Here is a 16,027-nt window from a genome sequence, read left to right as displayed (position 1 = left end):
ACAGTCATGAAGAATTACAAGCTCTAGAGGAGAAGATAATTAAGAAAGACAAAAAGAAAAGACGTGAATCATCTTCTTCATCTTCTTCCTCTAGTTCGGCATCATAGCAAAGTTCGATGATGTCACTGTGTGTACCAGTCAAGTGTTGGAGGACACGGGACTTCGTGACTGATCCTCGGGCCAAGAGGAGAAGAGTGGATTCTTCTTCATCTTCGAGCCAGGACTGTCACATCCTGGTCAGCAACAAAGTAAAGAAGACAGTGGCTGGTAAACTTAATGCTTCAACCTGTTCTTGTCGCTTCTTCAGCAAAAGCATTTTTTTTAAATGTTGTCTTAAATGGAGATGGAAAGCTTTGGTCAATTCTTACCATATTTTAAAAAAGAAGTTATTATAAAGCCTGAATTTGTCGTCAGTAGATGTCATAACTGTCTGTCTCGCTCTCCATGAGTGTTAAAATATATTTTACATCAAAATCAGTGTTTATGTTTATGTCAGAATGAAGGCTCAAATTCTCATAAACTACAACGTAAGGGCGAACGCGCTCATGATTTCCATCAGAATTTTAAAAACTAATGTATACAAAATTTATTCCTACCAAAATTCTTCTCTATATAATTTTTTTAATTGGTAAAGCATCAACGGAGATGCCAGTGTGGGAAGAGTTCAACGAGGAATAAAGAACAGGTTCCAGTGTTGCCCGTAAGACCTTTTAAGATACGGAGAAAGAACGAGAGAGCTCCCATTAAAATGAAAAAATATCCTTATCATATATAAATATTGGGATATATGACAGCGCAAAAAAAATTTCATATATAATTTTATACAAATCGTGCTGTGAGTGAAACAGTTAAAGCTAATGAGTTAATTTTTTCTTCGTTGTATTGTACACTAAATTGTGATCATTCTGGTATATAACACATTGTAAAACGATCAAGGCAACACGGAGAAAATATTATCACAAAATTATGCATGAATTCATACTGTGCGGACTTAAAAAAAAGCTGTTTTCAAAAATTCACCATAAATCGAAATATTGTGCTAGAGACTTCCAGTTTGTTGCAAAATGAAGGTAATTGATTGAATATTACTAGACTGTAAGTGTTGTAGCTTACAATTGCAGTTTTCAACCATTCCGGTCGAGTTAAAGTTGACCAAAGGACGAATTTTTTGTATTTATCGTTATTTACATGAAAATGTTTCAAAACTGATAAAAGCTACAACCATGTGTTGTTTTTCATTGTATTCCACATGAAATTGCGCACATTTTCATATATAAAGCTTTATGTAACGGCTAGTTTAAAATGGTGCAAACATTACGACAATTGGACAAAAAAATTTCTGATTTTTTCGGAAGAGTTACCGCGCAGACGTAAGGAAAAAGTTTATTTCATAAATTCACCATAAATCGAAATATTGTGTTAGAGACTTCCAATTTGTTGCAAAATAAAGGTAAATGATTGAATATTACTATAATGTAATAGTTTTAGCTTACAATTGCGTTTTTTTACCATTTCAGTCGAGTCAAAGTTGACCAAAGGTTGAAATTTTGGCACTTATCATTATTTATATGAAAATATTTCAAAACTGATAAAAGCTACAACCATGGGTTGTATTTTGTTGTATTCTAAATGAAAATGCACACATTTTCATATATAAAACTTTATGTAACGGCTAATTTAAAATGGTGCAAACATTATGACAATCGGACGAAAAAATTTATGATTTTTTTCGGAAGAATTACCGCACGGACGTAAGGAAAAAGTTTTTTCATAAATTCATCATAAATCGAAATATTGTGCTAGAGACTTCCAATTTGTTGCAAAATGAAGGTAAATGATTGAATATTACTAGAATATAAGAGTTTTACCTTACAATTGCGTTTTTCGACCATTTCGGTAGAGTCAAATTTGACTGAAGGTTGAAATTTTGGCCTTTATCGTTATTTATATGAAAATATTTCAAAACTGGTAAAAGCTACAACCATGAGTTGTTTTTAGCTGTATTCTATATGAAATTGCACACATTTTCATATATAATACTCCATGTAACGGCTAATTATAAATGGTCCAAAAATTATGTCAAAGTGACTAAATAATTTCTGAGATGTGTCGCTGATGCTTTTTGGTGCAAGAAGAAAGAAATTCGCGTTTGCGCGCCTGCGTAATGATTGTAAACAAAATAACACCTTGATCCGTGAGCTCCCAGCATCCCCCAAGGCGCATGATTCAAAAGTTTTGGTCTAGTAGGCCTATAACTATTTTTCCGCGAATTTTTAAAAAAACTTTTTTATATCTACGTACCATACGTCCAATTGGCACCCAACAGACAATTTATATTGACATTTAATACATCCAATCGGTGTTAAAGTGTTAAGAAAACATCTGGAATTTAAGCTAATCCTATTGAGGTAAGGCATCAGCAAATACCTCGTAAGAACCCAGTGAGACAACATCTCTAATAGGGCAACAAGACCCTCTTCCTCAAAGAAGTTAGCTCATTGACCTTTTCACAATAGAAACGACAGAGTAAGGGGTATTAGGGGAAGGGGGAGAGGTTCAAGACAATAGGATGGGCGCCTCTCATCACTCAGCCACACCAGTGGGGGGTTGCCTTGCGAATCACTGGAAGGTGTGGCAGGAATTTGGAGCGGAGCAGTGGGTGGTGGATGTTCTCAGAGTCGGTTATTTGATTCCGTTCGAAGTAACCCCACCCCTGACAGAACAACCATTACCGCATCTCGCTTATGCTCAGGAACCTTAGAAGGCTTTTATTCCCCAAGAGGAAGTGAAGATGATGATGGAAAAATGGGCTGTGGAACAAGTATCGATTCCGTCAAAGGGGTTTTTCAGCCGCATTTTCCTTGTCCCCAAAGCCAACAGGGATTGGAGGACAGTAATAGATCTGTCAACATTGAATCTGTTTATAAGAAAAACCAGATTTTGTACATGAACTTCCCTGCCAGATATATACTTAGCTTAGGTCTCTGACGTCACGACAGAAAATTCAAAACTCGCGGCACACGCTACAGGTAGGTCAGGTGATCTACCCTTACCGCCGCTGGGAGGTGGATGTAAGAACCAGTCCCCCCTTTCTTGTCAGATTATTTTCTGTCGCCGGCTGGACAACACCTGTTGTTCAGTCCTTACGATAGTTAAATTCGTTCTCGTTGCCGACGATTTGGATTTTGGTGAAGTACCCTTTGTTTGTTGGCTTGTCATACGCTTTTTGGACTGTTTTTTGGATTTTCTTTTGGATTTCTCTTACAATATCTATAATCATGGATGATTCTGAAGTTAAGAAACCTAGTTTATTTAGGGTTTGTTCAGTGAAGGAATGTAAAGTTAGGCTTCCTAAAGCTGCATTAGATCCTCACTCTGTATGTACGTCTTGTAGAGGGAATGAATGCTCTTTTATTAACCCTTGCAAAGAGTGTGAGAATTTTGATGAGGATGGTTGGAAGGCTCTTTCTTCTTATGTGAGAAAGTTAGAGAAGGATAGGGTGCGCAAGGCTTCTTCAAGGAGCTCTAGTAGATCGAGGGTGAGTGAAGTTGACGCTGAGAATCCTGTAGTAGAAGTAGTTCCTTCTCCGGTTTCAGCCCCTGCGCCCAGTTTGCGCCCACGAATTTCCCAGATTCGTTTCGGAAGTTGCTTCTGGGAGAGCCTCGATCAGGAGTAAGGAGAGCCTCGCTCGCGCTCTCGAACAAGTAAGAGTGATGATAGTGCAAGTGATCAGTGCAGTGCCCCTAGTGCAGTGGAGGGTGCGTCTGCCCGGCTCACTAACGCTTCCAGGCCTAGACCTCTTCCAGACTCCCAGACCCAGTGGAGGAGGGAAAGTCGAAAAAGCCGCAGGAAGGGTTAGGGAGAACCCCCACTGGTCAGGCGTCCCCTCGGCAGTTCCTGTTGCTCGTTCCCAGGCTGCCTTGGATCGAACCTAGAAGGATTTATTGCGCCAGTGCTTCTCGTCATCTTCGTCGCCTTCTCCTCAGCGTAGATGGAGCGCCTCGGAGTCGTCTCGCCCTCTCAAGAGGCCCTGGAAGGCTCCTTGCGCCCTTCCTTCCAGCCCCGAATCCTTCGCGGAAGAACCAGAAGTGGAACGCAATAGAACCAAGATTTCGTCCGTTTACGCTTCTCCTGTTCGCTCTTCGGACTTCGTCCCCTGTAGAGAGTTTAAGAGATCTCCTGCGCGTATCCTGGGCGGGTCTGCAGGCGCAGATTGCGGCTTTAGCGGAGTCTATTGCCGGGACTTCTCATCGTCGGAAGGACGCCTCACTTCCGGTGAAGAAGTCTAAGAACGTTCCTTCGGCTAAATCTCCTCTGGCTAGAGAAGCTTTTGAGCCTGTTAGTAGGAGGTCAGAAGTGGCAGGCTGAAGCTCGGATCTTCTCTCCGAGTAGGCTCTCCTCTCTTCCCAGCAAGAGTTGTGACATGTCAGGCGTAGGAGCCGGACAGGCTCTCTCCTCAGGATTTCCGCTCCTCTTCAGTTAGGCGTCAGAGCTTGACAGACGTCAAGAGACCCTCGTTTTCATCAGGAGCGAAGAAGAGTTCTTCGCCTGGTGGCCACTCTCCTTTTGACGGACGCTCGGAGCCTAGTAGGCGTCAAGAGCCTAGTAGGCGCCAAGAGCCTAGTAGGCACCAAGAGCCTTGTAGGCGGCAACGGAAGCTTTCTCCTCCGTTGGATCACTCCCAATTGGATAGGCGCTCAGAGCCTTGTAAGCGCCGCGCTTCTGACAGGGAGTCCTCTGTGGATGTTTTCTCTCCCCCGTGGCAGGCGTCAAGAGGCCTGGCCAGGGGTTTTGAAGGCCCGATAGGCACCAAGAGCCTGGCAGGCGTATTGAGGATGGCAGGCGCCAAGAGCCTAGCAGGCGCAGAGAGCCTGATAGGCGCTCTCCCTTATCCAGACGCTCTTCTGTGGAGTTAGAATTTGTTTCCGACAGACGAGCCTCCACTTGTAGGCGCTCTCCTAGTAGGCGCTCCCCAAGTAGGCGCTCTCCTAGCAGGCGCTCCCCAAGTAGGCTCTCTCCTGGGGAGGCGCTCTCAAAGTAGGCGCTCTCCTGGTAGGCGCTCTCCAACTAGGGGCTCCCCAAGTAGGCGTCTCTCCTGGGAGGCGCTCTCAAAGTAGGCGCTCTCCTGGTTAGGCGCTCTCCTACTAGGCGCTCTCCTGGTAGGCCGCTCCCCGTGTAAGACGCTCCTCTCCCAGTGGATTTTCTCCCAGTAGGGCGCTCTCCGAACAGGCGCTCTCCAAGGATTAGCTCTCTCTCCGGGCAGTAGAGCTTCTAGACGTCATTCTTCGGAAGAATTTATTGGGGATTCTGAGGAAGATTTGCCCAAGGATGGCTTCGGCTTCTTCATATAAGAGACTGACAGACCTCCTCTTGCAAGGTTTTGGGGAGTCTCTTTCGGCCGTTGCTCCTCCGTCTCCTCCGTCCTTATTTTCAACGACCAATACGGCTAAGAAGTCTTCAGTCGTTAAGATGAAGCCTACAGTGTCTATGAAGAAGGCTCTAAAGAACTTTGACGACTGGTTTGGTTTCAAAAGAAGAGAAAGGCAAGACAGTTTTTTCTTTTCCCCCGTCCAAGCTGACGGGTAAGATGGGGTTCTGGTACTAGTCAGGAGAGCCCTTGGGTCTGACTCTTCCCTCTTCTGCAGACTCGGACTTCTCTTCGTTGGTTGATTCCGCACGTCGCTCGGCGCTGAATTCTGCGAAGACGACGTGGGGTATGAGCGAGTTGGATCACCTTCTGAAGGGAATGTCCGAGTCTTAGAAGTTTTTAACTTTCTTGACTGGACCCTTGGAGTTTTGGCTAAGAGGACTCAAGAGCAAGACACTCTTTTTGCCTGAAGACCTCCACGCAGTTCTGTCTTGTATGGACAAGGCAGTGAGAGACGGTTCCGGGGAAATTGCTTCACTTTTTGGTGCAGGAGTAGTAAAGAAGAGGGCCGTTTTCTGCTCTTTTCTTAACCAAGGCGGTTTCTCACGCACAGAGAGCTTCCTTGCTGTATTCACAACTTTCCCCGAAAACTCTTCCCCAAGAAGATTATTAATGATATCTCCAGCTCGTTATCAGCAAAAGCGACGCAGGATATGCTGGCTCTCTCTGCTAGAATCCCGAAACCTTCGTTTCAACAGAAGACGAAGAAGGAGGCTCAAAGTAGGCAAGACCCTTTCGAGGAGGACCTTCGTCTCGCTCTTCTTCCTCCAGAGGTTCGAGACCACCTAGAAGAGGAAGGACCTTCTCTCGGTCTATTAGGGCCAAGAAGTAGTTCGTGTGTCCTCCAGACAACTGTGGGTGCCAGAACTTCTGAACTTTGCAGATGTCTGGGCAGCGAAAGGGGCGGACAACTGGTCCCCTCGCGATCATCAAGAGGGGATACCTCATTCCCTTTATCTCGAGGCCACCCTTGACCACCACTCCAAGGGCACTGGTGGCCAAATACAAAGACCCACTAATGAATCAAGCCCTCGCTCTAGCGGTAGAGCTGATGTTAGAGAAAGAGGCAATAGAGATGGTTCAGGACCCTCTTTCAGCGGGGTTCTACAACCGTCTGTTCCTAGTTCCCAAGAACTCAGGAGGATGGAGGCCAGTTCTGGACGTGAGCGCCCTGAATGTCTTTGTGAAGAAGAGGAAGTTCGCTATGGAGACGACGTCATCAGTCTTAGCAGCTCTTCGTCCCGGGGACTGGGTGGTGTCGCTGGACCTTCAGGACGCTTACTTCCATGTGCCGATCCATCCTTCTTCTCGCAAATTTCTCAGATTCATGTGGGGAGGGAATGTTTTTCAGTTCAGGGCCCTATGCTTCGGCCTTTCCACGGCCCCCAAGTATTCACAGGACTGATGAAGAACGGTGCCCAGTGGCTTCATCTCAAGGGAGTGAGGATTTCCCTCTACTTGGACGATTGGCTTATCAGGGCCAAATCCAAGGAGAAATGTCTGGAGGACTTACGAGTGACGTTGAATCTAGCAGCTTCTCTGGGTTTGCTAGTGAATTTCGAGAAGTCACAGCTAATCCCCAGTCAAGAGCGTATCTATCTGGGGATTCTGATGGCTTCTCAGGTTTTTTGGGCGTATCCGTCCCCAGAGAGGATAACCCGAGGGTTGGAGAAGGTAGCAATCTTTCTAGAGAAAGATGTATGCACAGCGAGGGAGTGGATGAGTCTGTTGGGACACTCATCCTCGCTGGAGTCAAATTCGTTTTCCTCTAGGAATGGTTGCACCTCAGACCCCTACAGTTCTTCCTGACGAGGAAAACTGGGATCGAAAATCTCAAGGTCTGGACTTTGCGTTCAAGATTTCGCAAGAGATAAAAGGAAGATCTACGTTGGTGGCTAGACCCTCTATTGTTCAAGGAAGGCCTTTCGTTGCAGGTTCGGAACCCCAATCTAGTGTTATATGCAGACGCTTCGGACATAGGTTGGGGAGCTACTCTCAGGTCGAGAGAAGTGTCAGGCACCTGGATGGGGGATCAGGTGTCCTGGCACATCAACAAGAAGGAGCTAACAGCGATTTGGTTAGCTCTCAAGACCTTCGGACCCCTCGTAAAAGGGAAATATGTTCAGATCAACTCGGACAACACCACAGCCCTGGCTTACATTCGGAAACAGGGGGGGACTCACTCTTTCTCCCTGTACGAGACAGTGAGATCGCTCTTCCTGTGGTTAGAGGAAAGGAAGATAAGGCTTCTCACCAGGTTCGTACAGGGAGAAAGAAATGTCAGAGCGGATCTGCTAAGCAGAAGGAATCAAGTCCTTCCCTCAGAGTGGACTCTGCACGCGGACGTATGCCAGGAGCTGTGGAGGACGTGGGGCAGGCCCCATCTCGATCTATTTGCGACCTCCAGGAATGCGAGGATAGATCTATACTGCTCCCCTATTGCAGACCCGAGAGCAGTGGCAATAGATGCATTCCTGATGGATTGGAGGAATCTGGATCTTTACGCGTTCCCGCCTTTCAAGATTCTAGTGAAACGTTAAGGAGTTCACAGCTTCAGAGGGAGCAAGGATGACTTTGATAGCTCCGTTCTGGCCCGCCCACGACTGGTTCACAGAGGTACTGGAATGGCTGGTGGATGTCCCAAGATCCCTACCACTAAGAGTCGATCTGCTCAAACAGCCCCATTTCGACAGGTTTCACAAAACCTCCCCGCTCTCAGTCTGACTGGATTCAGACTATCAAGAGTCTCGTCAGAGCTAAGGGCTTTTCGGCAAAGTCTGCAAGGCTATTGCCAATGCACGTAGACCTTCCACATCTAGAGTTCTACCAGTCGAAGTGGATGTTTTTTCGACGTTGGTGCAGGACTCATAAAGTTTCCTCCTCCAGTACCTCTGTGACTCAGATAGCAGATTTCCTTATCTTCCTGAGGGAAAAAATGCGGGTTAGTTGTCTCCACCATCAAGGGATACAGGAGCATGCTTTCCTCAGTTTTTTGTCATAGAGGATTAAACATATCTGAAGACAAGGACCTCCATGATTTAATCAGATCGTTTGAAACGGTTAAAAGAACCTCCTCCTTAGTTCCTAGCTGGAATCTAGATGTCGTGCTGCTCTTCCTGAGGTCCTCAAGGTTCGAACCTCCCATACAGCTTCGTTCAGAGACCTTTCAATGAAGACTTTTTCTCTGTGCGTTGTAGCGTCAGCGAGCTGCAGGCTCTAGACGGTGAAGTAGGTTTCCAAGGAGGCTCCGCGGTTTGCTCTTTTTCTTCCGGCTTTCGTAGCCCAAGAATGAAACCCTTCTTCACCGTGCCCAGGAGCTTTCGAAATCAAAAGCTTATCCTCCTTAGTTGGGACAGAAGAGGAGAGATCTCTTTGCCCAGTGAGAAGCCTGAAATTTTATCTTCAGAGGAAGAAAAGACTTGCTGCTAATGAAAGCAATCTCTGGTGCTCTGTAAGGGACCCCAGTAGGCCCTTATCTAAAAATGCCCTCTCATTCTTTATCAGGAATGTTATTAGAGAAGCACACACTTCTTGCAATCAGCAACAGTTTAGCCTTCCAAAGTCAAGGGCGCACGAAGTACGGGCCATCGCAACGTCTTTGGCTTTCAAGAAGAATTTGGTCATTACAAAACCTTATGAAGGCCACTTTTTGGAGGTGTGAATCAGTCTTCTACAATCACTACCCTAAAGGACGTATCGATTACGTATGAAAGTGTTTTGGGCTAGGCCCTTACGTATCGGTGGATTCAGTGCTGGGCAGGGAGTGGCGAGCTGAAACACATCCTTTTTAATCCTTTTCCCTGTTAGTTTTAATTTTGAGTTTTTTGGTTGTACGAAGGAGGTTGCAGGAGGCAACTCCTTCTTTTGTATACTACTAATGTTAGTATTTGGTTAGGTGATCGGTTGTGCTTGAGGCTCCTTGCAATTGGTAGTGATAGGCTCTGGCATGTAAGCGGGTTGATCCCCATTGACCAGATCCTGCTTGGATTCTGCCAAGTAAGTAGACTCAGTTCCCATTGGTAGACCCAAAGAGTTCTTCAGCCATAGGTCACGCCCTCGCTGAGACTCTTTAGGCAACGCAGACTAATAGACAGTAACTATCAAGTCTTCTGCCTAAATCAGGTAAGAACCAGAGGTTTATATTTTTTATTCCTTTAACATGTGTTGTCCCCACTTTCTAAGTATGTGTCTTTCCCTCCACCAAGGGTGTCAATCAGCTAAGTATATATCTGGCAGGGAAGTTCATGTACAAAAATGATATTGTTAGTATACAATAAAGTTTTGTACATACTTACCTGCAGATATACGATTGATGGCCCGCCCAGCCTCCCCTCAGGAGACAGGTGGAAGAAAATAACCTGACAAGAAAGGGGGACTGGTTCTTACATCCGCCTCCCAGCGGTGGGTAAGGTAGATCACCTGACCTACCTGTAGCATGTGCCGCGAGTTTTGAATTTTCTGTCGTGAAACGTCACAGAGACCTAGCTAAGTATATACTGCCCCCCCCAGGTAAGTATGTACAAAACTTTATTGTATACTAACAATATCATTTTAGGATGGAGACCCCAAAGACAGTTCTACAAGCAGTCAGGGTCAAGGGCTTTATGCTGACAATAGACTTGAAGGATGCATACTTTCAGATCCCCGTCTATCAGTCTTCCAGGAAATTTCTCCGCTTCAGTCTTGCAGAGAAAGTTTTCCAATTCAGAGTCCTGTGCTTCGGGTTGATAACATCTCCGCAAGTTTTTACAAAAGTATTCACTCTCGTGTCGACATGGGCGCATGCTCAGGGTATCAGGCTAATAAGATACCTAGACGACTGGTTGGTGATAGCAAAGTCCAGAGAAAAATTACTTCGGGACAGGGTGACCCTTCTGCAGTTTTGTCACAGCCTAGGCAATGCGATAAATCAGGAGAAGTTGAAGTTGGATCCAAGTCAATGGCTGGTGTATCTGGGTATGATTATACACAGTAAAAGCCAAAGTGTTCCCAGCAGACCAGAGGGTAGAGAAATACAAGCAAGTGGTGAATGCCTTTCTGGGAAAACAAACACAGCCAGCAAGACAGTGGCAAGTAGTACTGGGAATTCTAACTTCCTTGGAGAAGCTGGTACCACAAGGGAGGCTACACCTTTGATTTCTGCAATGGAGGATGAAGGAGTTTTGGTCGCCAAGGGTAGATCACCCATACGAGCAAATTCCCTTGTCGACAGAGGTGAGGAAAGACCTACTGTGGTGGGTGCAGGACAACAATCTGACAGTTGGAGTTCCCCTTCAGCAACCCTCTCCGGACCTCTTACTGTTCTCAGACGTGTCACTCGAAGGGTGGGGAGCCCAAGTGGAGGAGCTGATGATTTCAGCAAAATGGAGTTGCGAGGACAGAGAACTCCATATAAACGTGTCTGAGTTAAAAGCAGCGTTTCTGGCACTTCAGGAATTCCGGGAGAGGGTGAAGGGGCAATCAGTGGTATTGATGTCAGATAACACCACAGTAGTAGCTTACGTAAACAAACAAGGAGGCCTTGTATCTCGGCAGTTGCACATAATGACAGTTCAACTTCATCAGTGGGTTGTAGAGAACTTAGTAGACATCAGGGCCAGATATATTCCAGGAAAAAGAAACATAATGGCCAACAAGTTGAGCCGGAGGGATCAGATCCTGGGAATGGAGTGGTCTTTACATCAACAGGTAGTGGACAGAATGTTCATATTGTGGGAAAGGCTGATCATAGACCTATTCTCAACCAGGTACAACAAAAAGTTGGAAGTGTATTGTTCAGTAGTCCCAGACGTAGAGGCAATAGCAGAAGATGCGCTACAACACCCATTTGGCATTCAGGAAGAATATGTCTGTGGAGAGAATTTTGAAAGCTGGTATTTGGCAACGCCAAACAACTTTCACTTCTTTTTATTTAAAAGATGTTGCCCATAGATCCTTGGACACTTTTTCCTTGGGTCCAGTGGTGGCGGGCCAGCAAGTGGTATAGCTCATCCAGTACTCCTGGCGGGTCAGTTTGTGTCTAGTCTAAGATGAAGGTATGAAAGTAGAATGAATGAGATGACTGGTCTTTCTTCTTTACTACTTTCTTTCTACTTCTTTACCTATGGGCAGTATGAAGGAGAGTACCATCATGAGCTGGAACGGACTAGATGCAGGTGAGGTGGTCAGCCGTACTGTAAAAATAATTTAGAGTATAGTATACTTTTCAGTAGCAACACACTCCTCTCGATAATAGGGAGAGAGAGGGGTGATAATAGATCCAGATACAAGGGACAGGAGTTGTTTATGAGAATGGAGAGTTCTCCATCTTCCGTAATGTAATAAACCATGGCATCGTAGGAACACCCAGGGAGGGAAACCAATAGATTCTCATATATCTTTGGTTCAAGGGTTAATAGTCCATTGTCTTAGAATACATCTACTAATCGGAAATGGATAAAGGTGGCAAACGCCCAGTCAGTTATAGAGATTTACCTACCACCAATAAGTAAGTCTATCCTAATGTTAAGACCGAAGTTTTGTTTCGTATGTGAACAAATGACAAATTTCTAACCAGTTTGTATTTTTCATAACTAACAAACCTGAGGTCTTAACAGATAAAGGCCCACCTCTGACCACCCCTCTAACAGTCTTAACTGGGTTGGAAGAGTAACTGTCAGGTCACGGGACACCAATTGCATTATGGGTACTACATACCCCATGACCTGGTATAGATGCCAATAGTCCCTGGATCTCACAAGTTTATTTTTAATTCTACCGGTTTCCAGCTTGGCGCTAGTATTATTCTAATGTTAAGACCTCAGGTTTGTTAGTTAAGAAAAATACAAATTGGTTAAAAATTTGTAATGTTTGAGAGATTGGAAATGACGAAATAAGAAGAAACATCCTCACTTCTACAGGTTTCATTAAAAGCCATTGTCTTTGTATCTCCATGCACCATATTATCAAGCATGGCTTCAGAGAGAGGTTTTTGTTAAGACACTACATTGACTATTACCACTCTCGGTTAGTCCTATACCGCATCCCCTTATCACAATAAGTGGCCGCCAAGGTTTGGAGCTTGGTAATGAGCTAGGTTGTAATCCTTATGAAGCCTCTGTTTTGGTCCAAAGAGACTTCTTATATATTTACAGGTTGATGAAATGTATGATTGTGATTTAGGAATGATATGAGTCTTTCTGTTCTTATCTCTTTAGTCAATTCAGTAATTTTATTTCTTGAGTTCTTGTGAAGCCCTCTAGTTGGGATTTGTTCTTGCTCTAGAAGCCTTGCTAGTCATGCTTACGTGCCTTTGTTGGAAGCACCTGATATGTTTTGAGCTCAAAATATTTTGATTGCCGTAGCGTACTCTAAGTATGTCAGTGAGCTCCATACTCCTCATGTCTGTCTCCAACTTCAGTTATTGGTCCTTTAGTTGTTTTTATTTTTTCCCAGACTGTGTAGTCAAGATTCCATATTCCATCAAGGACACTTCCTTTTCAGTCACTTTGCTATTTTTGCCCTTCCAGCTTCTTCCAGGGTAAATAACTCTCTCTCTCTCTCTCTCTCTCTCTCTCTCTCTCTCTCTCTCTCTCTCTCTCTCTCTCTCTCTCTCTCTCTCTCTCTCTCTCTCTCTCTGTGGCCAGCTTTTTTTCTCAAAGATGTTCTTGGCTTATTGGGTTTGGCACATTATAATTATAGTGTATTCTTTGGTAGTGATATTTAGGAGAGAAGTTCTTGGAAGGGAAATTTTGAAATGTTTCTGGCTGGTTACCCAATTAGGTATAACAGTGGTTTTTACGGTACCTATAGTACACTAGGGCTTATACTAATTTAAATCCCCAATTATCCTTGTTAGAGGGGGAACAGATTATTTTAATGGGCATCTTGAAAAACACCTTTATCAAGGTGATTTGCTTCAGTGAGGCTACCACAAAAGTGCTTGCCTTTGGATGCCAGTTAGTCCAAGGGAAGAGCTACACATTCAGGTCAGCACTTAAGAGATTAAAGCCTCAAGTTTTCATGCAGCAATTATTGTATTCTGAAGTCAAACTCTATGTACAACAGAGGTTATTTTGTCATGAAATAACATGCATTACTATCGTAAAAGAAATTTGATGGTTAGATTTTGTAACTAATATTTGGGCAGTTAGCCTGTACATGTTTTCTTTAGTGGCATTTGAACTCACTTGTACAAAATATCTGGATATAGTCAGCATTGTTAGTGCAGTAAACATATTTTTCAAAGTTTTACGTTAAAAACATATGAATTATGTACATACTACTTTTCATATTTCCATAGTAATTCTGGAGTAATGTGCACTTTATTGCATTACAGAGAAACCAGAAGGCCAGTGCTGAGTTGTGCATGGCACGTGTATTACCTGTTCCAAGTATAAGAGTTAAACTGTCACGCTTTGACACTGAGTGGACCAAACCAATGTATGCCAAGAGACTCGTTTCAGCAGCCTGTATGCTGCGACCCCCATCACAGACAATGCTTCATAACTGCCATTCTCATTTAACCTTTACGGTAAGTGCTCGTTTCTTGAGTGTAGCATATGCTTCACTGCTTCATAAATAAAATGACACTGTTTGAGATCCTGTGAATATGGGCCAAATGGTTTTTAATCTCTCTCTCTCTCTCTCTCTCTCTCTCTCTCTCTCTCTCTCTCTCTCTCTCTCTCTCTCTCTCTCTCTCTCTCTCTCTTTTCTTATGAGATAATTATTATTATAGTTTCATTCACACTCATGTAATTAATCAAGAGGAACAAGGATCTTAATTTTGGAGACCAGAAAAGTAATTGAAAGTGTAATGAAATTCATATGAGTATTAGTTATATAAGATTTTTCCAATTGTACTTTTCAGGATACAGTGCTAGTACAGTATTCTAGTATAGTTCAACATTTGTATTTCAGGCCCATAATGTCTGTATCGGCTTGCAGTATCAAAACAACATTGTACCACTTCTTCAAGGTTTCTCACCTTCACTCTACTATAAGAGTCTTCTTCTGCCTGCATATTGGATGCTATCACATCAACCCCACAATGAATATTTTTGCCATGCTGGTATGAATTATTTTGCTTCTTCGAGATAGATTAAAAAAAGCTTCTCTATTGAAAGGATTGATGTTATCATTCTTGGAACTTTACATACATTCTTGAGAAGTTGCCAGTCACACCTATTTTGTGGCCCAACTCTTAATTTGGTATTTATCCCTTCACTTACTATGTACGATAAAAATAGAGTCTGGTTACTGTGTACAATAAAAATAGGGTCATATAAAACCACATTAGTACTCACCTCATCTGTGGTAAGTTTCTATTGAATATTTATTGGAGTTCTATTTGCTAATATGGTGTGTATTTTGTGATACAGTATTTAGTCATAGTACTAGTTATATGTCTTAAAATATGGTGCCATTTTTATGTAAAATTAATGTGAACCAAGAGAATAAAAAAAAAACAATTCTGCTCCAGATTCCTTAACCGTTGAGTTTAGCGCTCCCCAACTGATGTTATGCTATCAGTTATTGACGTCATGGCAGGAGGTGCAGCCACAACCAGAACGTCTGCATCAGGATACTTTAGTGGAAGATTCTCTCTCTGTCCGAAGTAAGGAGGTATTTGGGTTAACAAGTCATAAAGCAGCTGGAAGATTTTGTGAAGTATGCAACCACACCGTAAAGGCAATATTTTAATTGCTTATTTCCTATCTCCACAGGATTACCAGTGATAGCAGTGAAAGTAGGTCATGTAGAAGCCAAGTCTTGTGATACTCCATCACTAAGGGGAAATATGGCAACAGTGGGGACCTTATCAGTAAGTTTACACCGACCTCAGGGAGACCTCTTGTGCCTCCTCTTTTCAGGACCAGAGGACAACACTGGTCTTGAGGTGTTGCTTCCTGAGACTTTGTCTGCATCTGATAAATTGATCAAAGTTGTGATGCAGTTCCCCAATGACAGCAGTAATGAAAGTGTCCCCAGTGTGCTTACAGTTGGAATGAAGAAGATAGCTTTGTTGTTTGATCCACAGCTAATGCAGTGGCTTAGGTACTCACCAAGAAAAATAGATTCAGACATTCTTACAGAAATGGTATTTCTGAAAAAAATATCTGAAGTAAGAGGGATTGTAAAACCCCAAAGAAAGCCTTCTGAAACTGAATCTGAGGTAACAAAAGTAGAGTCTTCAACAGCAACTTTATCTGAAGCTAAAACGGGAAGTAGAGGAATACTTTTCTCAACTCAAGAATCAGCTGTGGAGGAGCCTCCAAAATCATGGAAAGAAAAATTTGTCGAGTGGTATCCCATTTTAAGTAGACTTTTGATTCATGTAGACTTGGACACAGCCACAATTTTTCTCTCGTCGTCTCCTCTAAGCATTGCATCCGAGTCTGGACTGGTTAATGCTGTACATCGCACCTACTTAACACGTAGTGAGAGAGTACTAGGAGATACGTTGGTATTGTGTCTCCCACACCTGGTTCTTCATAATGCAGCTCAAAAGCAGAATCTTCTGCACAATGTCTATGATGTACCTGTTATGTTACCTTCTGATCTCTGGGCCACAGGTAATGTTGCAAAATATTGTTGTATTTTATGAAATTTGCAAAGTA

General features: G+C 43.6%; 1 protein-coding gene across 1 annotated transcript in view; it reads left to right on the top strand.

Annotated features, from left to right (window-relative positions):
• The window catches only part of LOC135201222 (intermembrane lipid transfer protein VPS13B-like), a 295,068-nt gene that overhangs the window by 80,475 nt on the left and 198,566 nt on the right, over positions 1-16,027 (top strand). The window contains exons 13-16 of the mRNA XM_064230099.1: positions 13,747-13,941; positions 14,328-14,478; positions 14,890-15,024; positions 15,134-15,982. Of these exons, the coding sequence (XP_064086169.1) occupies positions 13,747-13,941; positions 14,328-14,478; positions 14,890-15,024; positions 15,134-15,982 (1,330 nt within the window). The remainder of the gene's footprint in view (positions 1-13,746; positions 13,942-14,327; positions 14,479-14,889; positions 15,025-15,133; positions 15,983-16,027) is intronic.

Source organism: Macrobrachium nipponense, chromosome 28 (assembly GCF_015104395.2).
Source record: "Macrobrachium nipponense isolate FS-2020 chromosome 28, ASM1510439v2, whole genome shotgun sequence".
NCBI classification, from domain to species: Eukaryota; Metazoa; Arthropoda; class Malacostraca; order Decapoda; family Palaemonidae; genus Macrobrachium; species Macrobrachium nipponense.
The sequence above is the reverse complement of the archived record's forward strand: the minus strand, read 5'-3'. Positions and strand labels throughout refer to the sequence as shown.